Source organism: Sapajus apella, unplaced genomic scaffold, assembly GCF_009761245.1.
Source record: "Sapajus apella isolate SASKATOON/1434 unplaced genomic scaffold, GSC_monkey_1.0 scaffold83, whole genome shotgun sequence".
In the NCBI taxonomy this organism is placed as follows: domain Eukaryota; kingdom Metazoa; phylum Chordata; class Mammalia; order Primates; family Cebidae; genus Sapajus; species Sapajus apella.
Genome location: NW_022437023.1, coordinates 220,634 through 247,478, shown reverse-complemented (window position 1 = coordinate 247,478; position 26,845 = coordinate 220,634). Strand labels below are relative to the sequence as shown.

The following is a 26,845-nucleotide window of genomic DNA, read 5'->3' as shown; positions in this document are numbered from 1 at the left end:
TTTAGGCTTTACATTTAAGTCTTTAATTCATCTTGAGTTGATTTTTGTATATGGTTTAGGGAAGAGGTCCAGTTTCAATCTCCTGCATATGGCTAGCCAGTTCTCCCAGTACCATTTATTAAAGAGCGAATCCTTTTCCCCATTGCTTGTTTTTGTCAGGTTTATCGAAGGTAAGATGGTAGTAGGTGTGTGGTCTTATTTCTGGGTTTCCTATTCTGTTACATTGGTCTGTGTGTCTGTTCTACATACTAGTACTATGCTGTTTTAGTTACTGTAGCCCTGTAGTATAGTTTGAAGTTGGGTAGTGTGATGTCTCCAGCTTTGTTCTTTTTGCTTAGGATTGCCTTGGTTCTTTTGGTTCCACATGAATTTTAAAATAGTTTTTTTGTAATTCTGTGAAAAATGTCAATGGTAGTTTAATGGGAACAGCACTGAATCTATAAATTGCTTTGGGCAGTATGGCCATTTTCATGATGTTGATTCTTCCTATCTGTGAGCATGGAGTGTTTTTCCCTTTGTTTGTGTCGTCTCTGATTTCTTTGAACAGTGGTTTGCAGTTTTTCTTGAAGAGGTTCTTCATTTCCCTTGTTAGCTGTATTCCTGGGTATTTTATTCTTTTTGTGGTAATTATGAACAGGAGATCATTTATGGGTAATTTAAATATTTTTAAAATAAAATATTTTACCACTCATGATGCATTATTCTTCTCTGGGATAGAGATTTCCCAGAACTCTGGTAACTGTTATTTTAATCTATGTACTTCTGATTAATCTGTTTCACCTCCTGGTTGCTACTGTGGTAACTAGGGTTATTAATAGCCTCAGAGGTACCAAGACTTCACTGTAAAACATTATTTTTTTTTCAGGAAAGCTCTCTGAATGATTATGCCAGATTTATGTGTTAAGAATGGACATGGCTGATTAAATAATTCAATGAGCTTTGTTCAACTATCTACCTCTCACAGCCTCTATTTTGTCCCCTGTGGAAGCACATAACAGAGCTTATTTCTGGTGTTGTAACTCTCTGTCAGAACCTGTAATTAGTATGCCTCATATATAGAATTTTATTTCATCTTAGTATTAATCCCACCAAATTGAAACTACCTAAACTTTAAAGTTAAAATGACCGAGGCTAATGGAGGATATGTGATTGATTGAGGGTCGCAAACTTAATAAGTTCTCCAACTACGGAACAAATGCATTTTTTTCAAAATCTGCTACTATTATATCCCAGCATTTCATAGTACCAAGATGAGGCAAAAATGTACAGTTCTTAGACAAATATCTTATTTTCTAGGGAATATCTTTCTATTTTCTTTCTCTCATCCCTCTCTCACTTTACCCCAGCTACAGTCAAACGTCAAACATAAGAACCAGAGAATTTAAATAAATGTCCCAAGAAGGAATATCCCGAATCATATTCTTCTTCTGATTCCTGAAACTTCCAAATATATTTTTAGTGTTATCATGAAGTTCAGTGATACTTGGGGATGACCTAGTGCCGGGCAGCAAGAAGATGATCAATGAATAAATTTTTTAATTTTAATTTTATATTTTATTTTATTTTTAAAAACTTTCTGACCTTTTACTTCTCAGTAAGAAGACAACAAGGAGTAGAAATCTGTGTTCTAAAAGAATGTGAGGGGTCCAGGCATAGAAGAAATGTCCCAATGGTGCTGGGTGATGGCATTGCCTGCTGAGTCTTAAGGCTCACACTATAGTATTTATTTATTTGTTTTTATTATACTTTAAGTTCTGGGGTACATGTGCAGAACTTGCAGGTCTGTTACGTAGTTATACTCATGCCATGGTGGTGTGGTGCATCTATCCTCTCATCATCTACATTAGGTGTTTCTTCTAATGCTATAGCTCCCCTAGCCTCCCACCGCCCAACAGGCCCCTGTGTGTGATGTTCCCCTCCCTGTGTCCATGTGTTCTCATTGTTCATCTCCCACTTATGAGTGAGAATGTGCAGTGTTTGGTCTTCTGTTCTTGTGTTAGTTTGCTGAGAGTGATGGTTTCCAGCTTCATCCATGTCCCTGCAAAAGACATGAGCTCATTCTTTTTTTAAGGCTGCATAGTATTCCATGGTGTGTATATGTGCCATACTTTCTCTATCCAGTCTATCACTGATGGGCATTTCATTTGGTTCCAAGTCTTTGTTATTGTGAACAGTGCTGCCAAAAACATACGTGTGAATGTGTCTTCATAATAGAATGAGTCATAATTTTTTGGGTATATACCCAGTAATGAATAAATTTTGAATTGAAAACTTTCATTAAGAGTATTTACCCAGAGACAAATGAGAACTTAATTTGTAGGACCGATTGGTTTCTTTACTGGGAACTGTCCAATCCTAAAATTCATAGAAGGTTTCCTAGTTTTCATTCTCTGTGAAGTGAAACATTAGGTTAATTGGTGGCAGCAGTGCTGACTACCAACGCTTTTTTTGAATTTGTTTCTCTTTCACGTCTCGGAAGATGACTGTGACAGCCCCCAGAAACCCTCAGTCAGTAGCTGGAATTGTGATGGTTGTTTTCATGGTGCCCAGGACTTCCATGGCTCACCACAGAGGTACTCCAAGTAAGTGCAGAATAGCTACTGTTCAGAGTTTCTGGATTTGAAAATAATTTCTTGGGGGCTCTGGGGCTTCAGGCCCAGTATGTTGTATGTTGACCAAACCCTAGGTAGAATTTAGGACTCCTACCAGAGCCCAGATTTCTCTCTCTCAGAATTTTGCTAGATTCCTTTTCTCAAATTCTGCAGTTGAGGAGAGGATAATTTTTCTCAGGCAAAAGCCTTTGGGGTCTCAGAATTGGAAGAAAGAGACAAAGTCTGTTAATAATGCAGGACAAAATGCACATAAGACCACTTGCGAAGTGTTAAGAGAGTATGTTAAAAGGACTTACATCCTAGGGACTTTCTGGGCCAAGTAGTGTTCACGTGCTACTGAACTTGGGGTTGGAGAAATTCAAAACATGGTCTCTATAGATTCAGTATCTAAAGAGCACAATTACTATTTCCCAAGTATAAGCAGCAGGTTCATGGAGGTAACATTGCAGAGTCAGAGAAAAAATGGGATGACAGGCAGTGACTGTCACTAATTCTAAGTTCATGTACAAACTTAAGTCAGTATTGGTGGCAAATAGGGCCATGATAATAGTATAAAAAGAAAAGAATACGGGCCGGGCGCGGTGGCTCAAGCCTGTAATCCCAGCACTTTGGGAGGCCGAGGCGGGTGGATCACAAGGTCAAGAGATCAAGACCATCCTGGTCAACATGGTGAAACCCCGTCTCTACTAAAACTACAAAAAATTAGCTGGGCATGGTGGCGCGTGTCTGTAATCCCACCTACTCAGGAGGCTGAGGCAGGAGAATTGCCTGAACCCAGGAGGCGGAGGTTGCGGTGAGCCGAGATCGGGCCATTGCACTCCAGCCTGGGCAACAAGAGCGAAACTCCGTCTCAAAAAAAAAAAAAAAAAAAAAAAAAAAGAAAAGAATACTTGCTTGCACCCACTAAATCCTAAACCCTATAGTAGCATCATTACACTAGGGTGCACACACACACACACACACGATTGTGGAATAAGTATTACTATTCCACTTTTTAAAATATTCATTATTATGAGAATAACATAACTAACACAGACATTATATAAAACATACCTATAAAGTTTAACAAAAACTACAAAGAAATATCCAAATAATCACTAACCAGGTAAAAAATATCTGAATATTATCAATACCCCAAAAGACTCCTGTGTGCCTCTTCACAATTATACCCACTTCTACTTCCAAGACGCACTATAATGACTTTGCAATTCTAATTGTATTGCTTTTTGTTAAAGTTTTAACATATATAAATGTATGCTTAAATGACATAGATTAGTATTTCTTTAAACATTCTTCTTATAAATAATGTATTCCATATTGCTTCTTTTGCTTAATATTATGTTTGAGAAGACCTTTCACAGATCGTTCATGAAACAGTCATTCAACTCATTTTCACTAGTGTGTAGTATATCATTTTATGAGGGTATCACAATGTACTTACCCATTCTAATGTGGGTGGATATTTTGGTTACTTTCATTTCTTTTTCATGTGTTCTGGAGCATTTGAGTCTGCATTTCTTATATACTTAGATTGGAATTGGTGGGTCCAAAAGGCATGCATATCTTCCACTTTACAAGAGAATATCCAAATACTATTCAAATCAGTTGCTTCTATGTGCACTCTCAAAAGCTGTTTATAAAAGAAGCCCATTCTTGGTGGCTGGCAAGATGGCCAAATAGGAACAGCTCTGGTCTGCAGCTCCAAGTGAGATCAACACAGAAGAGGGATAATTTCCACATTTCCAACTGAGGTACCCAACTCATCTCATTGGAACTGGTTAGACAGTGGGTACAGCCCATGGAGGGTGACCCAAAGCAGGGTGGGGCATAACCTCACCCAGGAAGTGCAAGGGGTCAGGGAAGTCCCTTCGCTAGCCAAGGGAAGCCCTGAGGGACTGTGCCCCGAGGAATGGCACACTCCAGCCCATATACTATGCTTTTCCCATTGTCTTTGCAACCCACAGACCGGGAGATTCCCTTGGGTGCCTATGCCACCAGAGCCCTGGGTTTCAAGCACAAAACTGAGCAGCCATTTGGGCAGACACCGAGCTAGCTGTAGCTTTTTTTTTATACCCTAGTGGGGCCTGGAATGCCAATGAGACAGAACCATTCACTCCCCTGGAAAGGGGTGTGAATCCAGGGAGCTAAGTGTCTAGCTCAGAAGATCCCACCCCCACAGAGACCAGCAAGCTATGATCCACTGGCTTAAAATTCTTGCTGCCAGCACAGCAGTCTGAAGTCAACCTGGGATGCTTGACAGTAGGGGGAGGGGTGTCTGCCATTACTGAGGCTTAAGTAAGTGGTTTTCCCCTCACAAGGTAAACAAAGCTGCCAGGAAGTTCAAACAGGGTGGAGCCCACTGCTGCTCAGCAAAGCCAATGTAGCCAGACTCCCTCTCTAGAATCCTCGTCTCTGGGCAGGGCATCTCTGAAAGAAAGGCAGCAGCCCCAGTCAGAGGCTTATAGATAAAAACTCCCATCTCTTTGGGACAGAACACCTGGGGGAAGGGGCAGCTGCAAGTGCAGCTTTAGCAGACTTCAATGTTCCTGCCTTCCAGCTGTGAAGAGAGCAGCAGATCTCCCACAATAGTGCTCAAGTTCTGCTAAGGGACAGATCGCCTCCTCAAGTGGGTCCTGGACTCCCATGCCTCCTCACTGGGAGATGCTGCCCAGCAGGAGTCGACAGACACCTCATACAGGAGAGCTCCTGCTGGCATCTGGCAGGTGCCCCTCTGGGACAAAGCTTTCAGAGGAAGGAACAGGCAGCAATCTTTACTGTTTGGTAGCCTCTGCTGGTGATATCCAGGCAAACAGGATCTGGAGTGGACCTACAGCAAACTCTAGCAGACCTACGGCCTAGGGGCCTGACTGTCAGAAGGAAAACTAACAAACAGAAATAAATAGTTTTAACATCAACAGGATGTCCACTCAGAGACCCCATCCAAAGGTCACCAACTTCAAAGGCCAAAGGTAGATAAATCCACAGAGATGAGGAAAAACTAGTGCAAAAAGGCTGAAAATTCCCAAAACCAGAATGCCTCTTTTCCTTAAAGGATCATAACTCCTCACCAGCAAGGGAACAAAATTGGATGGAGAATGAGTTTGAAGAATTGACAGAAGTAGGCTTCAGAAGGTGGGTAATAAATTCCTCTGAGCTAAAGGAGCATGTTCTAACCCAATGCAAGGAAGCTCAGAACATTAAAAACAGTTAGATGAATTGCTAACTAGAATAACCAGTTTAGAGAAGAATATAAATGACCTGATAGAGCTGAAAAATATAGCATGAGAACTTCATGAAGCATACACAAGTATCAATAGCCAAATCAATCAAATGGAAGAAAGGATATCAGAGATTGAAGATCAATTTAATGAAATAAAGCAAGAAGACAAGATGATAGAAAAAAGGATGAAAAGGAATGAACAAAGTCTCCAAGAAATATGGGACTATGTGAAAAGACCAAACCTATGTTTGATTGGTGTACCTGAAAGTGACAGGGAGAATGGAACCAAGTTGGAAAACATACCTCAGGAGAACTTGCCCCTAGCAAGTCAGGCCAATATTCAAATTCAGGAAATACAGAGAATGCCACAAAGATACTCCTCGAGAAGAGCAACCCCAAGACACATAATCACCAGATTCACCAAGGTTGAAAAGAAGGAAAAGATGTTCAGGGCAGCCAGAGAGAAAGGTTACCCACAAAAGGAAGCCTATCAGACTAACAGTGGATCTCTCTGTAAAATCCCTACAAGCCAGAAGAGAGTGGCGGCCAATATTCAACATTCTTAAAGAAAAGAATTTTCAATCCAGAATTTCATATCCAGCCAAACTAAGCTTTGTAAGTGAAGGAGAAATAAAATCATTTACAGACAAGCAAATGCTGAGAGATTTTGTCACCACCAGGCCTGCCTTACAAGAGCTCCTGAAGGAAACACTAAACATGGATAGGAAAAACCAGTACCAGCCACTGCAAAAACATATCAAATTGTAAAGATCATCGAAACAATGAAGAAACTGCATCAACTAACAGGAAAAATAACCAGCTAGCATCATATGCAAAGATCAAATTCACACATAACAATATTAACTTTAAATGTAAATGGGATAAATACCCCAATTAAAAGATACAGACTAACAAATTGGATAAAGAGTCAAGGCCAATTGGTGTGCTGTATTCAGGAGACCCATCTCATGTGCAAAGACACACATAGGCTTAAAATAAAGAGATGGAGGAATATTTACCAAGCAAATGGAAAGAAAAAAAAAAAAGCAGGGCTTGCAATCCTCATCTCTGATGAAACATACCTTAAACCAATAAAGATGAAAAAAGACAAAGAAGGGCATTACATAATGGTAAAGGGATCAATGCAACAAGAAGAGCTAAATAATCTAAATATATATGTACCAATACAGGAGCACCCAGGTTCATAAAGCAAGTTCTTAGAGACCTACAAAGAGATTTAGACTCCACACAATAATAGTGGGAGACTTTAACACCCCGCTATCAATATTAGACAGATTAATGAGACAGAAAATTAAGCAGGGTATTCAGGACTTGAACTCAGCTGTGGACCAAGCAGACCTAATAGACATCTACAGAATTCTGCACCCCAAATCAACAGACTATATATTCTTCTCAGCACCTCATCACACTTATTCTAAAACTAACCACATAATTGGAAGTAAAACACTTCTCAGCAAATGCAAAAGAATGGAAATCATAACAAGCAGTCTCTGAGACCACCGTGCAATCAAATTAGAACTCAGGATTAAGAAACTCACTCAAAACCACACAACTACATGGAAACTGAACAATCTGCTCCTGAATGACTACTGCATAAATAACAAAATTGAGACAGAAATAAATAAGTTCTTTGAAACCAATGAGAACAAAGACACAACATACCAGAATCTCTGGGACACAGCTAAAGCAGTGTTAAAAGGAAAATTTACAGCACTAAATGCCCATAGGAAAAACTGGGAAAAATCTAAAATCAACACCCTAACATCAAAATTAAAAGAACTAGGGAAGCAAGAGCAAACAAATTCAAAAGCTAGCAGAAGACAAGAAATAACTAAGATCAGAGCAGAACTGAAGGAGATAGAGACACAAAAATCCCTTCAAAAAATCAATGAATCCAGGAGCTGTTTTTCTTCTTGAAAATATTAACAAAATAGACTGCTAGCCAGACTAACAAAGAAGAAAAGAGAGACAAATTAAATAGTCATAATAAAAAATGATAACAGTATCACCACTGATCCCACAGAAATACAAACTACCACCAGAGAATACTTATATGCAAATAAACTAGAAAGTCTAGAAGAAATGGATAAATTCCTGGACACATACACCCTCCCAACACTAAATTAGGAAGAAGTTGAATCCCTGAATAGACCAATAACAAGTTCTGAAATGGAGGCAGTAATTAATAGCCTACCAATGAATAAGAACCCAGGACTAGAGAGATTCACAGCCAGATTCTACCAGAGGTACAAGAAGAAGCTGATACCATTCCTTCTGAAACTATCTCAAACAACAGAGAAATAGATAAAGAGGGACTTCTCCATAACTCATTTTATGAAGCCAGCATCATCCTGATATATATATAAAAAGCAGAATCCTGTATTTGGTTACATTCTGGCCTAGTGACCACTTCCTTCAGATAAAGCAACCTTCCCTGTCGGCAAAAGCCAGGCATGTGAAAAATAAATTTCCTTTGTGGTCACTTAGTTCTTATTCCTCTTGTCTTGAGTGTCTGGGCTGCTAGCTTCATGTATTTACATCCAAATGAAGTCTTTCTTTCCAACTTCTTATGGTATGTTTGGATTCACAAAATATTTTAGACTGATCTAAATATAATAATTTCCCACAAGTGCCAAGAATATAGGTTTGTACAGTTTTGAAGTAATATTGGTAAAAGAGTACAGAGCAGAGTGCCCATATTTAAATAGAACTTTCAACATGGTAGTCTTTCTATAGGTGTTTTCAGGATAACAAAAATTAATTTGATTGACATAGACTTAGGGGGCAATACGTGAGAAACAGGCTCTGCCCTAAAGGATAGGATGAGAGCTGGGCACGGAGGATTTACATGGTTTGAATTTCAGACACACACGCTAACTGCTAATTTGGTATCATCCACCAGCTTGAATATTTTCATGAGATTCTGTCTTACATCTCTGCTAATCCTGAAACAAAGAATTGGGATCACTTCAGGTGAGTCTAGTTCAGGAAAACCCATTAAAATTGTTCTACTCTTCATTTAATTTTTTTCTATATTATTTTTTCTTCTTTTTATATTAATTAGAATAGGCCAAGCTCCTGCAACAAATAGACTCAAAAGTGTATGATGGCTGAAATACAGTAGAAATTTATAACTCACTAATGTAGCAGTAGGAGGATATTGAAGATTTGTGAGTAGCTTTTCTCCAGGTGGTGATTCAGGATTCCAAGCTCCATAGTCCAATATGGTGCCCCTTATTTTTTTTCCTGAGAAAATCAACACACTTTAATTTTTCTTCCAGAAAAAAGGTCAGGAAGAGTGACTAATTGTGATCCACTAGACTAAGGCAAGAAAGTTATTGAAATGTGCTACTGTGCCTACTATTGTAGTTGTCACTGTGACTGTAACTAATATTTGTCTCCCTCCTTCACAGGCCATTCTTGATTCTCCTCATCCTTTGAATTTAGTCTAGTTTGTTTAGGTGACAGAGATTACTATTCCAGAAGAGTCTATACTATTATTTATTCTGTTCCTGAACTATGATTGTATTAGTGTCTGCTGACAGTCATGACCATGCATAAAAGTCCTAAAAGACTATTGTATTTTCATGTGGGATAGTAGTCTCTGTCACTAAACCAGAAGAACAATCTAATTTTTAGACCTGCTCAAGCTTGGTTCCAAATGTACCACTTTAGTTGCATGATGGATTGTGGCTGGTATGCTCAAACTATGACTCCATGAATCTTATAGCTCTTAGCATGACATGGACAATGTAAGGCACATAGTCAGTGTGCTAAGTGCCTATCAGAAGAAATGCACACCTGGTGATAGTTTTAGAACTGTGAAAGAAAATTAAATCTTGGGACTCCAACCCAATAAGCCTGAGGGAAAAGTTAGTCTGGGAACTAAGTTACAAACCTGCCTCCCTTTTCGGTTTGTAAATAAGACGGCTACAAGATGAAAAGCTACATGCCCGCTTCATATTTTGCCCACAAGGAAATTTCTTGTGAGCTGCAAGGTCTTTACCCTAAGGTATTTTTGTTAAAATTGTACCATGACAATGTAAATTGATAGCTTATCTTTACAGGTGCAGTCACCCACCTGCCCACTAGACAAAATGTATATCTTTTTTTTTTGAGACAGAGTCTCGCTCTGTCATCCAGGCTAGAGTGCAGTGGTGCAATCTTGGCTCACAGCAACCTCTGCCTCCTGGGTTCAAGTGATTTTCCTGCCTTAGCCTCCCAAGTAGCAGAGATTACAGGCACCTGCCACCATGCTTAGCTACTTTTTTTTTTTTTTTTGTATTTTTAGCAGAGACGAGGTTTCACCATGTTGGCCAGCCTGGTTTCAAACTCCTGACTTCAAGTGATCAGCCCGCCTCAGCCTCCCAAAGTGCTAGGATTACAGGCTTGAGCCACCGGGCCCAGCCACAAATGCATATCTGATTATTCCTTTTCCCCATTTTGTCTATGTCATCTTATGTAAAAATGCTAATTCCCTATATTTTTCTTCCGTCCCATTTGTCTATGCCATCTTATGTAAAAAAAAAAAAAATCAGATTCACTGAGCCAGACAAAGGCACAAATCACTATTTTTCCCTACCCCTTCTTACATGAAAATTGTGTACTTCTCAATATCCCCACCCTTACCCCTTGAATTTGGAGCCTTCCAAATTATCTTCGGAGAAAGGCATAGACCTGTCTCCTGGGTGCTCATCCTTAACTTTGGCAAGCCAACCTCGTAAAATAATTGAGACTTGTCATTTTTCTTGATTGACAGAGCACATGAGTTCATGCAAAGTTACAGTTGGAGAAGCTTTCTTGTGGTTATGTTTTGAAACATGTAATATGAATGAAGTGATCAAGAGTTTGAGCTGCGACTTACACTTTAGGTTATAATAGAGTAATTGGTGCGGTTAAGACTTCATCTGTCCTAGGCAGCTTTCTTGAGCTTTAGAAGACTGACTCACAATGGAGCTGAGGCTTCTTCTGTCCCTTGATACTCATCTATAAGTAATAAAACTGCTTTAAATAAAACTGCTTCACATAATGTTTGTGTAAGTGTGTTCTGTTTCACCAGACTCAGATAAATAGGTAACCAGTGCATGGTGGACCTAAACAGTAGCTCAGAATGCAGTGGGAAGAAGTATCTGGACCTCTTTTCCTGGTGGTTGACATAATGATGATCTTTTCTACTCTCCACATAGTGGAAGTCCTCCCTTTCCTCCCTTGATGTTGGTAATTAGTAAACCTGCTTCATAAACTGTGATTAATATACTGAAATCTCTAATAGAAAAGGTAGACAACATGCAAGATTAGATAGTTTCAGCAGAGATACGAAAACTATAAGGATGAATAAAATGGAGATAAAATAAAAATACATTAACAGAAATAAAGTATGCATTTGACAAGCTCATCAACAAACTTGGTGCAACCCTGGGAAGAATCAATGAGCTTGAAAGAGTTCAATAAAATTACCCAGAGTGAAACACAAAGAGAGAAAATGAGTAAAAGTACATTAAAAAAAAAAAAAAGCCAGGCACAGTGTTTCACACCTATAATCTCAACACTTTGGGAGGCTGAGGTGTGAAGAATGGTTGAAACTAAAAGTTAAAGAGCAGCCTGGGCAACATAAGGAGACTTTGTCTACAAAAAGAGAAAAGTTAAGTGGGCATGCATGGTGCTGGTATTCCTAGCTACTCAGAAAACTAAAGCAGAAGGACTGTCTGAGTTGAGTTGTGGGCTGGGGTGGGGGCTGCAGTGAGCTGTCATCACTGCACTGTAGCCTGGGCAGCAGAGTGAGACCCTGTCTCAAAACAAACAAACAACAAACACACAAAGGTGATGTAACCACTCAATATGGCACTGCAGCTCTTGGGTGCTCTGTTCTGTTTTTCCCTTTCTTTTCTCTTTGTATTTCACACTGGGTAATTTTTATTAGGTATCTTACTGAATTAGTTTGTTAAAAGATAAACATATTATTTCGGTTGGCTTTACTTTTTTAACATTGTATTTTGAAAAAGTATAGATTCAAAGGGAGTTACCAAGAAAGTACAAAAAGATTCTGCATAGCCTTCATCCAGTTCTTCCCAATTGTAACATCGTACATAACTAAACTACAATGTCAAAACCAGGAAATTATCCTGACATATATGGTCAAACCATTTTCAGCAGGGGTGCCAAGGCCGTTAAATGGGGAAAGGACAGCCTTCTCAACAATGGTGCTGGGAAAACTGGAAGTTCACATACAAAAGAATGAAATTGGACTCTTACCTCACGTTATAGACAAAATGAACTCAAAATGATTCAAAGACCTAAATATAAAACCTAAAACTACAAGACTCTTAGAAAAAAATAAAAAGGAAAATCTTCATGACATTAGATTAGGTAGTGATTTTCTGGACATAACACCAAGGGCATAGGCAAGAAAATAAAAAAAAATAGATAAATTGGACTCCATCCAAATTGAAAACTTCTAACTGAGGGATGGAAAACCAAACACCATATGTTCTCATTTATATGTAGGAGCTAAGTGGGTACTAAGCTATGGGTACTCGAAGGCATAGAGAACGGTATAAGGGACAATGAAGACGAAGAACGGAGGGAGGGTGGGAAGGAGGGTGAAGGGTGAAAAACTACATATTGGGTACAATGTACACTGCTCAGGTTACAGGTTCACGAGAATCCCAGACTTCACCACTGTACAATCCATCCATGTAACAAGGTAACAAAAAACCACTTGTATCCCAAAAGCTATTGAATTAAAATATATTACAAATATAAAAAATTCTTATTATTGAGCATCTACTATGTGTTCAAAACTATTTTAGATGCTATATATTTGTCACTTCATTTAATCATTGGCATTACTCTATGGAATAGATAATATCCTCATTTCACAGTTAAAGGAACTAATATTCAGATAAGCAGTGTTGACATTATAAAGTAGAGGCAAGAAGAGAAGATAGGTGCTTTTGCAGTAATTAACTTGAGTGAAATTGTTGATCTGTGAGAATAGAAGGTGAATCTCTTGGGAAGATTCCACAAGGTTATTGTTTTTGCATGAGTGAGTTTTTTCCTCTAATCCCTCTTTTCATATGTAAAATGTAGATTTACTGAGGCTAATCAGAGACTCACGAGAATGTAACCACTTGCGACATTGCCTGCACTCCCTCTCTCCTTTTATTAACCCTTTTTGGAAAAAGCTTGCATCACAGTTGCTCCTATGATTTGTGTCTTCCCCAGGTGCATCCTGAATGCTGGCAAAACAAACCTCTAATTGATTGAGACCTGCCTCAGTCACTTTTTGGCTTACAATGGAATTTCCTTCTTTTTAAAGCCTGAAGAGAATTCCATTGTATATACATACCACATTCATCTGCTGAATGACGCAGGTTGATTTTGTACCTTGACTATTGTGAATAACACTGTAATGACCATGGTAGTGTAGATATATTTTCAACATTCTGATTTAAAATCCTTTGTCTGTATCCTGGAAGTGGGATTGCTATGTCAATGGCAGTTCTAGTTTAACTTTCTGAGGAAACTTCATACTGTTTTCCCTAGTGGCCGTACTGATTTACATTCCCACCAACAGTGTGCAAATGTTCCCTTTCCTCCACGTTCTTGTTAACACTTGTAATTGTTTTCTTTTTGATAATAATCATCCTGAAAAGCATGGATTGATATGTCATTAAAGTTTAAATTGAATATCTTAAGTTTTCCAATTTGAAGATATGAGTATTCTCCCCAAAATATTACTGCTAATGTTGCTTTTTTGCATGAACCATGACCTTGAGTAGAGTTGGACACTTGAATTCTTGAGTACTTGGACATGAGCTTAAGTAGGACTGAAATTTTTTTTATATAACTGAACATTAGTTCCTCTCTCTACTGGTAAGAACTTGTAGAAGAAGACATTATAAAGATCTCATAGAGAGATACTTAAGGTTTGTCTGAGAACGAAGGAACATGGTGACTACAAATCTAGAAGCTGGAGGAAGAGCTGTCTCTGGAAATATCCCAGGCATCCCTAGAAAACCAGAAGTAGAGACAAATAGGTATGTTGCAAAGAGTGACCTGTGTGGGTTACCTCTGGGTGGCGAAATCACCAGTGGTCCTGCTGAGGTGATGCGTGGATGAGACTGACTGAAAGAAGAAACCTGTAGAAACAGGTCAGGAAACAAAGCTCTGTTGTACAGCATGTCCATAGCAGGCAGCCTGGGTTTCTGTCCTGGTCTTCTTCTGTCTTTAAGGGCCATTTCCACACAGCGTGAGAAGCCATGGGACAGGTGGGGTCTGGACTCCTTTGCCAAGATCACCCTCCTTTCCCATTTCCCTCAAGTGTCCCACATGCCTTGTATCATCTGATTTTCTATCTTTCTGCTAAAGCTTTTCCGATATTCTTAGTCCTTCACCCTGTAGTATCCTCCAAGTCCTTACCTGACTTCCACTATGGAGTTTCCCCATGGCCACTTGCTTGAAGGAGGCACTGTTTGAGCCCAGCCCCTGAATGCTACTAATTTGACTTTTTCTTCAGATTTTCTAAACTGTCATTTAAAGAGACAACTGTTTAATGAGAAAGGGACTATTTTATATGTGTCATGAAAATTTCATGTAATTGGTTACCTAAAAGTTGATATAAGGGAAATATGTAAGTAGATTCACAAGGTTCTAAAACATTTGGAGATAATTGCTTGATAAATTTTTATTAAAGGAAAATGAGATTCTGGGGCAGGATTTCTAACTATATTACCACTGGTATTATGCAGGCCACACAAGCTTTCTAAATGTATAGTGTTTCTTGATTCTGAAAGTAATTGCAGGATAGAATCCTGGATAACCCTTCTGGTGACAGGGTGACTCCTATGTTTACATTTAACCACACTGACCAGGCACAGAGTCTAAGAGATGCTGACCAGGGAAGATGATTTCTCCCTTGATTCCACAAAGAAGGAGACCACAACTTTTTCTTCTGGCCCGAAAGAAGAAAGGATGTGCCCTGGATAACAGCAGTGTCTTTATCCCATCTACCCACATGGGGTGCATGTGTCCCCCCTGAGGGACTGAATCACCAGGCGGGTGATTCAGGTGAGGCACTTGGAATTAGGATGCTTGTTTGAGTTGCCTTCCTCTGGCCATGCCATTAGTGGCTGCCTTGAGTAACGGAGCAGGGAGAGGAACATTGCAAAGAACTGTAGAGAAGGCTGGGTCAGGGGGACACAGCTGGGAGAAGCCCAAACCAAAATCTTTCAGATGAGGTGGTTTTTTTTTTTTTTTTTTTTAGACAGTTTTGCTCTTGTCTTCCGGGCTGGAGTGCAATGGCATGAACTTGGCTCACTGCAACCGCTGCCTCCTGCGTTTAAGAGATTCTCCTGCCTCAGCCTACTGACTAGCAGGGATTACAGGCATGCATCACCACACCCAGCTAATTTTTGTGTTTTTAGTAGAGCTTTCACCATGTTTGCCAGGCTGGTCTCGAACTCCTGACCTCAAGTGATCTCCCTGCCTTGGCCTCCCAAAGCGCTAGAAAATTATAGGTGTGAGCCACCACGTGCAGCCTCAGGTGAGGTTCTTGCCCATCAGAAAATGGCTCTAAGCTAACACATTTGTTGCTAGTTGAAAAGCCTGCATGGCCAGGCATGGTGGCTCATACCTATAAACCCAGTGCTTTGGGAGGCCAAGGTGGGAGGGTTGCTTGAGCCCAGGACTTTGAGACCAACCTGGGCAACATAGCAAAACCCTGTTTCTACAAAAGTTTTTTAAAAATTACACAGAATGGTGATGCATGCCTGTACTCCCAGCTGCTTGGGAGGCTGAGATGGGAGAATCACTTGAGCCCACGAGGTTGAGGCTGCAGTGAGCCATGATCATGCCACTGTACTCCAGCCTAGGTGACAGAGCCAGACCCTGTCCCTAAAAAAGAAAAGAAAGAAAAGAAGAAAAATGAAAAGAAAGGAAAAGAAAAGAAAAAAGTCTGTGTGAAGAGGCCTGTGAGATTGGGGAATCCCTAGGTTTGATAGAGCCTTTGCCTCCCAGCCCCTGAATAAACCTGAAGGAAGTTTCTCCCTTAGAACAGGAAGGAGGAGATGGGCCAGAGGCCTCCATTCTGAGGGATGCTGAGGTGGGGACTGAGAAGACATTGAGGGCACCTTCAGGTCGCTCTTTGCCTATTCCCTCTTGCCCCCCATTCCATTGTAGGTCTGAGTTTGGTGTTCCTCCTTTATTCATCCATCACAGGAGAGGAGACCCTCCTTAGACTGGGGTTACCTTGCTCCTGAGTACACCACTGCTGCTGGAAGCCCAGTGGCAACTTTCCCAGTCTCAGGTAATCTAAACCTATGCACAGAATAATACGGGATATTGGAGTCACTCAATGCTTTCCCATGCCACTATTGCAAACCACTTGCTATTGCCTCTTCCCTGTTTCTTTTTTACCTGGGAAACTTATATTCTGCTTTTAGATCCTATCTTCTACTTTACTAATATATAGGGAAGAGCAGGAGGAAGGGAAAGAAGAGAGGTGGAGGTATTTATTGTCTTGGTTAGGGTTACCAGTAATGGTTTTTGGGCATTGTTTTAATTGCTTTATAACCATTAGTACTGCCCCTAGCCATTGGCAATGGGAGCCTGATAAGTAATAAATTTATTTATAAAAACACATTAGTACCTCTGCCATTTTTGATGTGATGTGTAGGGCTGGCCCAATACAATCTGTAACTCTAAACATTTGCTCCATTATTAAAACAATTCAGCCCCCAGGAAATGCTTCTTCTCGGCTTTTGTTCTCTGTCTTCAAAACTAAATGTGACTTTGTCTGAATACTGTAAAATTTATGTATTGTTCTTTACTGATGTCAGATGCACCTGTTTCATGGTTCAGGGAGGATTTAAGCAGCTGAAGAACTTAAAAGAGAAAAGTCAACAAACACTTTCACTCAAAGAGCACGAATGCAATACATTCTTGCATAATAAAGAGTCACCTGCCAGCAGGGCTGGGTGTCAAGTTTTTCTAAAAATACATTTTGTTTTGTTTTCTTGTTCCTCCAATTAACCTGATAGTTACATATAACAGTGGAGGAGGCTTTTGTAATTTCGAGCAAGTCATATTAGTCTTAAATTTGTATATGTGAAGATCTAGATGTAAAATGCATGAAACATGATCTACATTTTGCAAAGAGAAGCCTGGGGCGAAAAGGAGTTCAGTAATTTGTTGACTCCCATAAAGCACATTAGTAGTGGAACTGCAACTCACCATCATTTGCTTCTAAGAACTTTGCTCTTCTCACCAAAACTTAAGGCTCCTCAGAGTGTCTAAGACAATAGAAATGAACATTTCTATGACAACAATTTTCTTTTCCTGATATATAATCCCTACTTAATTTGCCCTACTAAAAATCCCAAGTAAAAGAGCGATAGGTTGTAAGATGTCTACTGTTGAATCACATTTGTCTTTTGCTGCTTAAAACCCCTAAGCCATTCAATCTTCAGTTATTCGGAAATCTTCACCTCAAATGTTTATCTTGTGCAATTTGAAGAAGAAACAGTGCCAGGCATTGGAGTGAGAATCTTCAGGGAAAAAATGTCTGCCCAGAGGCAGATGAGGTCCTTCAGCTCCAGTGCTGATTGGTTCCTTTTCTAGGGACTCTCCAATCCTACCACGCATGGAAACATCCAGAGGTTTATATTGTTTCCGGCAGGTACATAAGATCCATTAGGTTTGAGTTGTGTTGACTACCACTGCATTTTCCTTGGTCCCAATTATGTCTTGGAAGATGGCTCTGCAGGTCCCTGGAGGCTTGTGGACGGCAGCTGTGACCTTGATGCTGGTGATGCTGAGCACCCCAGTGGCTGAGGGCAGAGACTCTCCCCGTAAGTGCAGGGCAGCTGCTCTGGAGAGCCGCCACTCTGGGAACAGGCTCTCCTTGGGCTGGGGTATGGGGGTGGTGACCTCTATGGTCCTGGACACAACCTTTTATCAGCATTTCCTCTCTTTTGGGAAACAGAGCTATGTTGCATTACCATTTATCTTTTAGTGATGAGGTGAGAACAATCCAATCCCCATCCTAGAGGCTTAAGCCTGGAAGAGGAGAGAGGAGAGGAAAGAGGAGACAGAGTCTACATTTACTACCAGTGATAGGACAAAGTGAGCATGGGCTTATTTTTGAAGACACGAATTTCTCCAAAGACACAGCAGGATTTGTCATTTCAGCGTGCCCCAAGACTTTGCCGGGACTAAATATTATGAGATGCTGCATTGGGAAATGTAAGGCAGCATTGATGTCTGCAGTCTCCCTATTTGAGGAAAAGTAGTCTGTGTTCCTGACTGAGTGGAGCGTTTGTGGAGGCAAAATCTTGGTCCTGAGGGAAGCTGACTGGCTGACCACAGGCAGGGAGTCTTCAGGTTTCACTGATTTATGGGCAAATGTGGGATTCAGAGACCTGAATTGATGGTGGACTGAATTTAGTAGAAAGGAGGACGTAAAGAAGGGAAATAACACATATTGTGAAACCATTCATTTCAGACACAGGACAATATATAAATTCTCTTTCACTCCTTCTAACATCCTGTGTGTAGATATCATGATTTTCTTTTACACAATTATACTTGTGATATGGGTATTCTGTTACATAACCTGCCCAAGCTGGTGAATCTAGTTTAATTGGAATCTAGTTTGTCAAATTGGAATCTCGTTTATCAAATTCAAATGCTTGTGCCCTTTATGTGGAAGCTTAATTGGAAACTAGTTTATCAAATTCAAAAGCTTGTGACCTTTCCATGGATGTTTCTAAGTCTCAGAGGTGTAGGTCTTTTCTAACAGAAGTGAGTGAACCTCACACAGCACCTGGGAGGGTAAATCCAGGCGTGGGAGGGAAGATATTTTACCCAGGGATCAAGAGAATACGCGTATCAGAACAAGGACAGGCTTAATTCCTGGACCTGTCTCGTCATTCCCCTGAACTCTCAGGTTTATGTGGATAACTTTATCTCCAGGGGTCCCAGGAGCTCCATGGAAAATGGGATTTAATGCGAGAACGTCCCGATCCCTCTAAGTGCAGAGTTACACTTGAAATCAGCCCGACGGCTTCTTTGCTTGTTCACAGGCTCAGGCTTTCCTCCCTTTCCTGCCTGTAGGAAGGCGGTTCCCGAAGCCCCCGGAGAGGGCAGGCGGGGCTGGGCAGAGCCGCAGGGACAGAGGGTCCGAGTCCGGAGCGGGCGGCACTGGCCGGCGGGAACTGGAGGTCACGCGGCGGTTCCCAGAGCTCAGGGCCGAGTCGGGGCGGCGGCTGCAGGGGCCGGGCTGGGGCCTGACCGACCCGCCGGTGGTTCCCCGCAGAGGATTTCGTGTACCAGGTTAAGGGCATGTGCTACTTCAGGAACGGGACGGAGCGCGTGCGCCTGGTGACCCGATTCATCTATAACCGGGAGGAGTACCTGCGCTTCGACAGCGACGTGGGGGAGTACCTGCCCGTGACGCCGCTGGGGCCGCCCGACGCCGAGTACCTGAACCGCCAGAAGGACTTCCTGGAGAGGACCCGGGCGGAGCTGGACACGGTGTGCAGGCACAACTACCAGCTGGAGTTCCCCGCGATCCTGCAGCGGCGAGGTGAGCGTCGTCGCCCCTCCGCAAGGCCCAGCCTTGGCCGGGCCCCCGAGTCTCTGCGCCGGGAGAGGAGAACCGGCCTCCGGAACCCGAGACCCGTTCATTCCACCCCGGGGGACAGGGGGCGGTGGAAGGGGTGGTGGGGGCAGGTTCATCGGAGGGGCGGGGACCTAGGGCAGAGCGGAGGGACGGGCAGAGTTGGGCAGGCTGCCTAGTGTCGCCCCAGCCTCCCCGTCCGTCGGCCTCGTCCTCTGCTCTGCAGGTTCTCCCCTAGTGCCTTATGCATTTTCCTCCTCGTGCTTTACCTTTGCTAAGCTGTTCCCTCTGCCCTGAATGCCCGCCCCGCTCGCACCGCCCCACCCAGCGAGGCCCACGTGCACAGCTCGCGCCACAGGAAGCTTCAGGCTTGGCCTGGTGGAGATGGGGCTGCCCCACAACGGCGTGCAGGGCCTCCAGCAGTTACAGTTGTGAAATAAGATATTTTGACTTTTGGCTTCAAATCATTATTCATCGTAATTCTGTTTTCTTAAATGGCTCTCGCCAATGATGGAGCTCTTTGAGGCGAGAGACTGTTTTAATTATTGCATGCCTGGTACCTGACACATTGACTGGTATGTGGTACGAGCGCAAAGATCTTCTATTAAATTAATGAATAAATGTACTCAGCTGCCCATCCACTTAGGTTCAAGAAAAAACAGGTATAAAGAGCCTTAAAAATAGACTTTATTGGCCGGGCGAGGTGGCTCAAGCCTGTAATCCCAGCACTGTGGGAGGCCGAGGCGGGTGGATCACGAGGTCAAGAGATTGAGACCATCCTGGTCAACATGGTGAAACCCCGTCTCTACTAAAACTACAAAACATTAGCTGGGCATGGTGGCGCGTGCCTGTAATCCCAGCGACTCAGGAGGCTGGGGCAGGAGAATTGCCTGAACCCAGGAGGCGGAGGTTGCGGTGAGCCGAGATCGCGCCATTGCACTCCAGCCTGGGTAACAAGAGCGAAACTCCATCTCAAAAAAAAAAAAAAAAAAATAGACTTTATAAATTATTTTCTATCATTTTGCTTAATGCTTTAAACTCTTACTGGTTTGGATGTTAATAGTTTGTGAATACAAAGTTTGAGGAAAAAAATGTTTGCTAAAAATAAAAACAACACTTTAATGATGTTGTAGGCAGAGTTTTAATTCTTAGAAAAGCTGAACAAATGGCACAATGCAAAGAGCAGAAGTTTTGGAATAAATAGGTCGAAGCCATTAAATTATTGGATAAAAATAGTTTCTTATAAAAATATCTTGTAAGGCCCCATAGCTGACTGTGATTTCCGTCGGACTCCAGGAAGGAGAACCTAAAGAAAAGCTCAAATCCAAGGAAACCGTGATTCCTTCCGGGTGATGGCTCATGAGTGCCATTTAGTTGGGGTGCCACCTGCTGACCTCAGCAAATCCTGCTTATATTTATATGTTCACATTACAGGCTCGTTACCCCAGGCCGACCTCTGCACGGATCTCAGAATATTTTCTATGAAGAACATGCATAATAATGTCTGATTCCAGAACAAGAAAGTAATTCTCAACAGCAAGGGAATGGAGTAGGGTAGACAGCTGGTAATTAAACTCACTGATGTGATAAAAAGAAATTAAGGAAAAAAGAAAATGAGAGAACACATTACTACTACATTAAATACAGAAAGCATACATTAAATGTTTACTATTGTTTCACATTAAGATAATAAAGGGAATTCAATAAAGTGGCCTGAAAGGTAAAGGATGAGATGTGTAAAAAGGCGGGGAAAGGTGTGCCCTTTTTTTTTTTTTTTTTTAACTATGAGTAGCAATCTGAGAAGATAAAGGAATCGACTTATGGGCAAACATGATGTTTCATCAGGGTTACTTGTTTTCAAGGCCTGCCTACTTTTTTTTTTTTCAAATATTTTAAACTTTTGAAATAACATTCTTTTTATTTTTTGGTGTCTGTTACTATGTTGCACATTCTATAAAGGCAGGGACCATGGTATGTTGTTTATCTTTGGATTCTCAGTGATTGTCAAATTTATATTTTTTGAATGAATCTTAATCCAAGACTTGGACTCCAGGTATCTTTCCATTCTGGTTCCAAGGAGGAACATTTCCTCATGGAAGACATGCTGTGTGGTCTCACATCTCACTCCTGTGTCTTTCCCTGTCTGTTACTACTCTCAGAGAAGCCTACAGTGACCATCTCCCCAACCAGGAGAGAGGCCCTCAATCACCACAACCTGCTGGTCTGCTCGGTGACAGATTTCTATCCAGGCCAGATCAAAGTCCGGTGGTTTCGGAATGACCAGGAGCAGACAGCCGGTATTGTGTCCACTCCCCTTATTAGGAACGGTGATTGGACCTTCCAGATCCTGGTGATGCTGGAAATGACTCCCCAGCATGGAGATGTCTACATCTGCCACGTGGAGCACCCCAGCCTCCAGAGCCCCATCACCGTGGAGTGGCGTAAGGGGATATTGAGTTTCTGTTGCTATGGGCCCCACGAGACAAAGGGCAGAGCTCCTTTTGACCCCTCCCTTCCCATCTCTTATCCCTGATGTCGCTACTGAGCTGGGAATCACAGGAGACTAGAGCCCCTCTTCTGATGGCAAGTGCATCAGAAGAATCCTGATCTCACCACCTTTCCAGATGCTAGGGACATTACTGTACATACTGTTGCTCTGGATCCCAGTCCTGATAGCTCTGAGGCACTGATTATTAGGGCTGGTGACTGCGATCTTAGGGTTCAAGGTTATAGATGAGTTCCTGAGGAGCGGAGATCTGCTTCCCTGCTCTCTCACCTACTCACCGTATCCAAGGACCTATTGGCGGCTGGTCTTTCCCTCCCTTAGGGGTGGTCTGAACAGAGAACTATGTTCATTTGATGCCTTCACTTCCTGCACCTCAGACTGGACCTCAGCTCCTCAACAGGGATGCTATGGGGTGTGGGGACAAGCACTGACACTCAGACTCTGCTTCTTAGGGGCTCAGTCTGAATCTGCCCAGTGCAAGATGCTGAGTGGCGTTGGAGGCTTCATGCTCGGGCTGATCTTCCTTGGGCTGGGCTTTATCATCCGTCACAGGAGTCAGAAAGGTGAGGAACCCCAGGGGACAAGGGGAAGATGGGCTGTGACCCAGACCCTCTGGTCAGAGAGGACCTGTCTCTAGACGTAGCTCTTTCCTCCTGACCCTGAGAGAAAAAAGCCTGGGCTGGAGGTGGGAGGAGACAGGACAAGATTGGAGGAGGCATTGGAATCTGATTTTACTGGGTGAAAGGTAGCCCTGTCACAGAGTTGACTGACAGAGCTTATTCCAGGAGGGCCTTACCATTCATCATTGTCTCACTGGCTCCTTAGAAAAGCTTCCTCCATTAAGGGGGTCAGAGGCTCAGCCTCCTTACCTTCTAGCGACATTTTCATTTGTTTTAGGGGATTTTAAATCAGGGTGCTTAAGGTCTTGAAGAACATGGGTGGGAAGAGAATATAACTCTACTTAAGTCATGTGTATCATTTTCCTTTGGGGTGAGAGAGTGGTTGTTTGTGTAATGAGACCTTTTGAGACCTTTCTTTGCATAGCTGCTGCTGCTGCTGCTTTTTTTTTTTTTTGAGACAGAATCTCGCTCTGTCACCCAGGCTGGAGTGCAGTGGCATGATCTCAGACCACTGCAACCTCCACTTCTCGGGTTCAAGCAATTCTCTGCCCCAGCCTCCCAAGTAGCTGGGATTACAGGTGTCTGCCACCATGCCTGGCTAATTTTTTGTATTTTTAGCAGAGGTGGGGTTTCACCATCTTGGCCAGGCTGGTCTTGAACCTCTGACCTTGTGACCCACCCACTTTGGCCTTCCAAAGTATTGAGATTACAGGTGTGAGCCACAGCGCCTCACCACATAACTTCCTTTTGTAGGACCTCAAGGGCCTCCCCCAGCAGGTAATATTTCAGCTGTGATCCAGTGTGGGGAGGGCACAGGTACAAGAGGGAAGAGCATGAGCTGAGTGCACCTGACCACAGTGGTCTCTGTTCATAGCGTATTTGCTGCTATGAGGATCAAGACTTAGGGGAGAAGTTTGCCAGTTTCTAGGAATCTCCAGAGATTGTTCCCCAGAACCAAGCCTTAGCTTTGGTGGCATCTTCTTGAGAAATGTGGGGACAGAACCACAGCTTAAATGTTAGTAGGATGGTGCCCACTTTGGGCCACATTTTGGTGGCTACTTCCTGTAGGCATTTTCCAGTGACTGAAAGAGGCCACTAGTGGTAAGAATGAAGTGTTATCCAATTTCCTGGAAAAATCGAACCCTTCATATTCCCCAGAAGAGTAACAGCTGTTCCCTTACCTCCCCCACATCTGCATCAAGCTTAAGTTCTGTGTCCTCATGAGCTGATTTCACCTTTGCTCAGTCAGATCTTGGGGGAGGTGATGATGCTACACTGTGGACCTCAGCTTTCTCTGTCTGAAGCTGCAGGGGACCCTTGAGGGGTGGGGGAGATGGCAAGCCCACCAGGGTACCCTGTGCTGATTATGCCTTGTCTCTCTTCTCCAGGGCTCCTGCACTGACTCCTGAGATGATTTTACCAGGGATGGGCTATCACTCTTCTGTAATGCCTGCTTGTCCTGCCCAGAATTCCCAGCTTCCTGTGTCAGCCTGTCCCCCTGAGATGAGAGTCCTACAGTGGCTCTCACGCAGCCAGCAGGTCATCTTTCATCCCCACCCCAAGGTGCTGGCTGTGACCTTCCTGCACTGACCCAGAGCCTCTGCGTGTGCAGGGCCAGCTGCAGCTACTCAGGCCTCAAGGGGTTTCTGTTTCTATCCTCTACTCAGACTGCTCAAGAGAACCACAGGAATACCATTACCTGACTTTAGAGCTTTTTTACATAATTAAACATGATCTTGAGTTATCTGTATTCTGAACTTCCTTAATTGAGCAGAGGCAGCAAGTCACTGCAGAATGAAGGAACGTACCTTGAGGTGACCCAGTCAATCAATGGTCATAAGGAGGGTTGTACCTTGAAAAGGCACTGAAAGCATTTTGGGGTGCAAAGTAAGGGTGTGCAGAGGAGGTAGAAAGTCAATTCAGTTGTCACATTATTCAGAGTTCTTTCATATTGGTGTTCAGTGCAGTGTCCTTAGAATATGCCAGCCTGTCTTCTGGTTTGTGAGTGCTGTGTAAGTAAGCATGGTGGAATTGTTTGGGGACAGATATAGTGACCCTTGGTCACTGGTGTTTCAAACATTCTGGCAAGTCACATCAATCAAGAATAATTTTTATTTTTAAGAAAGCATAACCAGCAATAAAAGTGTTATTTTTGATTCTAAATGATAGAAACCCAAATATATTTTGTTCATGGTACAAAGGAAGCCTAGAGTCAAGTTGATTTCAGAAGTGACTAGTTCCAGATCATCAATGAGATCTTCACCTCTCTCTTTCTCTTATGTCTCTATCTGAGCATTTGTCTCTTTCTCGGGGTCTCTTTGTCCCTGTATAGTTCTTCCCTGTGTCTCTCTGCATCTTTGTTTCTGTTCCCTTGTGTCTTTCACTACATTGTTGCCTTTCTATTTTTCTAATCCATTGTCACTATTTATCTGCAGTTTTTTCTATCTCTGTGGTTTTTTTTTTTTTTGCTTCTATTTTTCTGCATTTCTCTTCCTTATCACTTCATATTTTATCTCATCTCTCTCTCTCTTCCTCTCTCTCTCTCTCTCTGTGTGTGTGTGTGTGTGTGTGTGTGTGTGTGTGTGTGTGTGTCTGTCTGTCTGTCTGTCTCTGTTGTAAATGTTTCTAAAATGTCTACCAGAGTTTTAACAACTTTAGGAAAGATTCTGATTGGCCAAGCCTGGGTAACATGCACACCTCTCAAAAACACCTTTCTGGGCACAGGATACTGACAGCCAGCACTGTGCCCATCCCTCTTCTTAGGAAGGAGGACTGGATTTTCCAGATCCTTGTGGTGCTGGAAATGACTTCCAGTGTGCAAATGTCTACACTAGCCAAGTGGAGCACCTCAGCCTGCAGAGCCTCCCCACAGTGGAGAGGTGTAAGGGGTGGTTTTCTTCTTGTGGAGCCCACAGGACAGATGGCAGAACTCCTTCTGGTTCTAGGGTCCCTCACTGCGGCACCTGTTCACAGCCATCCCATTCCTTGTCTGAGCTCCCTTTGTCATTGACATAGTAACCTGTTGATTCCTGATGACACATTCTTCCTGGTTTTGAGGGAGTTCACTGCACACTGTGGCCCCTTTGGCCCAGCCCTGAAGCTGGTCTACATCTCAGTCTCTGAGTTTCATCATGAAGACAGAGTTTAAGAGCTTCTGCAAGCTTTTGGAGGGCCATGACCCTGAAAGCAGACATCCCATCTTCCTTTCTCCCTCACCCACACACTGGGCCTGAGGAGTCTTTGGCAGGCTCTTCCTTCTTATGGACGAGGTCAGAATGGAGAACTAGGTCTCCTTGGGACCTTCATCTCCTGTACTCCAGGCTGTCACACAGGTCCTCAGACAGAGACACTAGTGCACAGAGAGACACCAAAACTTTAGATTCTGCTCCCCAGGGTTATAGTTTGAATTGTTTTCAAGCAAAATGCTGAATGGAGACAAAAGTTTTATGCTGATTTTGTTCTCTTCCTTAGGGTGGGCCTTGTCATTCACCATATGGATCAAAAGAGAGTGACGCTTATGTGGAAATGGGGAAGGCGTGTGCTGGGTTGTCCAGGGTGTCCTCAGTTTCTGTGTGTAGCTCCTTGCCTTTGATCCTGCAAAGGGAAGAGGCAGCAGGGTTGGGGACTGAACCAGACTCAGAGTTTAGGGAGACATTGAGATCTGGTTTTTCCAGTTGAAGCATAAGCCCTAAGCATATCCTAGAATATAATCTACCATCCACCCTGAAGGGTTAGGGTTAGGGTTAGGGTTGGGTGGTAGATTATATTCTAGCACATTCTTACAGTTCAACATTGTCCCACTGAGCAGATTCTGGAAAATTCTTTATTAATGAGAGGGTCAAAATCTTCTCTTTCTTCCTGACAGTTTCATAGGAACAACTATTTTTTTTTGCATCCAGATTTCATTGGATAGTATAATCTTTAAAGGATAATTTAATAAAAATGACAAGTACATCCTGTATAAATAAGTTTGCTAACATAAAGAACTGAGCCTTAGTAAGCATATAACTTGGAGGAAGGTGTGTAGGTGTTCTAGAGAACACCTACCAGTCTTGAGCATTTGTCCTTACTTAGATAACAACAGTATATCTTTTGGAGACAGTGGTGCTCGCCAACGTTCCAAAGCTCCTGTACATTTCCCAGTGTTTTCTCCTGTTAGGTTGGGGTCACTTGACTAACAGCAGCCAAGGGAACTTGCAAGTAGGTGCATGATGGTACATGAGATACTGGAAACTCTGTAACCTAAGT

At 42.5% G+C, this 26,845-nt stretch overlaps 1 protein-coding gene across 2 annotated transcripts; it reads left to right on the top strand.

The window, feature by feature from the left end:
• The first annotated feature begins 17,578 nt into the window (after window positions 1-17,578).
• LOC116533572 (HLA class II histocompatibility antigen, DQ beta 1 chain-like) lies at window positions 17,579-24,725 on the top strand. Of its 2 annotated transcripts, XM_032253342.1 has the most exons (5): window positions 17,579-17,702; window positions 19,169-19,438; window positions 21,631-21,912; window positions 22,430-22,540; window positions 23,986-24,725. In XM_032253342.1, the coding sequence occupies exons 1-5, from the start codon at window positions 17,594-17,596 to the stop codon at window positions 23,997-23,999; spliced, it is 786 nt and encodes a 261-aa protein (XP_032109233.1). In that variant the 5' UTR covers window positions 17,579-17,593; the 3' UTR covers window positions 24,000-24,725. The 2 variants fall into 2 exon arrangements, with proteins under 2 accessions (XP_032109233.1, XP_032109232.1); XM_032253341.1 differs by lacking the exon at window positions 23,986-24,725 and having other exon boundaries at window positions 22,430-22,703.
• Window positions 24,726-26,845: the final 2,120 nt, after the last annotated feature.

Excerpts from the sequence above, each read along its gene's own strand:
- LOC116533572 (XM_032253341.1), top strand. The coding sequence starts at position 17,594 with ATGTCTTGGAAGATGGCTCTGCAGGTCCCTGGAGGCTTGTGGACGGCA. Across the intron at positions 17,703-19,168 it reads TGAGGGCAGAGACTCTCCCC|AGGATTTCGTGTACCAGGTT; the intron begins GTAAGTGCAGGG and ends GGTTCCCCGCAG. Across the intron at positions 21,913-22,429 it reads CCCCATCACCGTGGAGTGGC|GGGCTCAGTCTGAATCTGCC; the intron begins GTAAGGGGATAT and ends TCTGCTTCTTAG.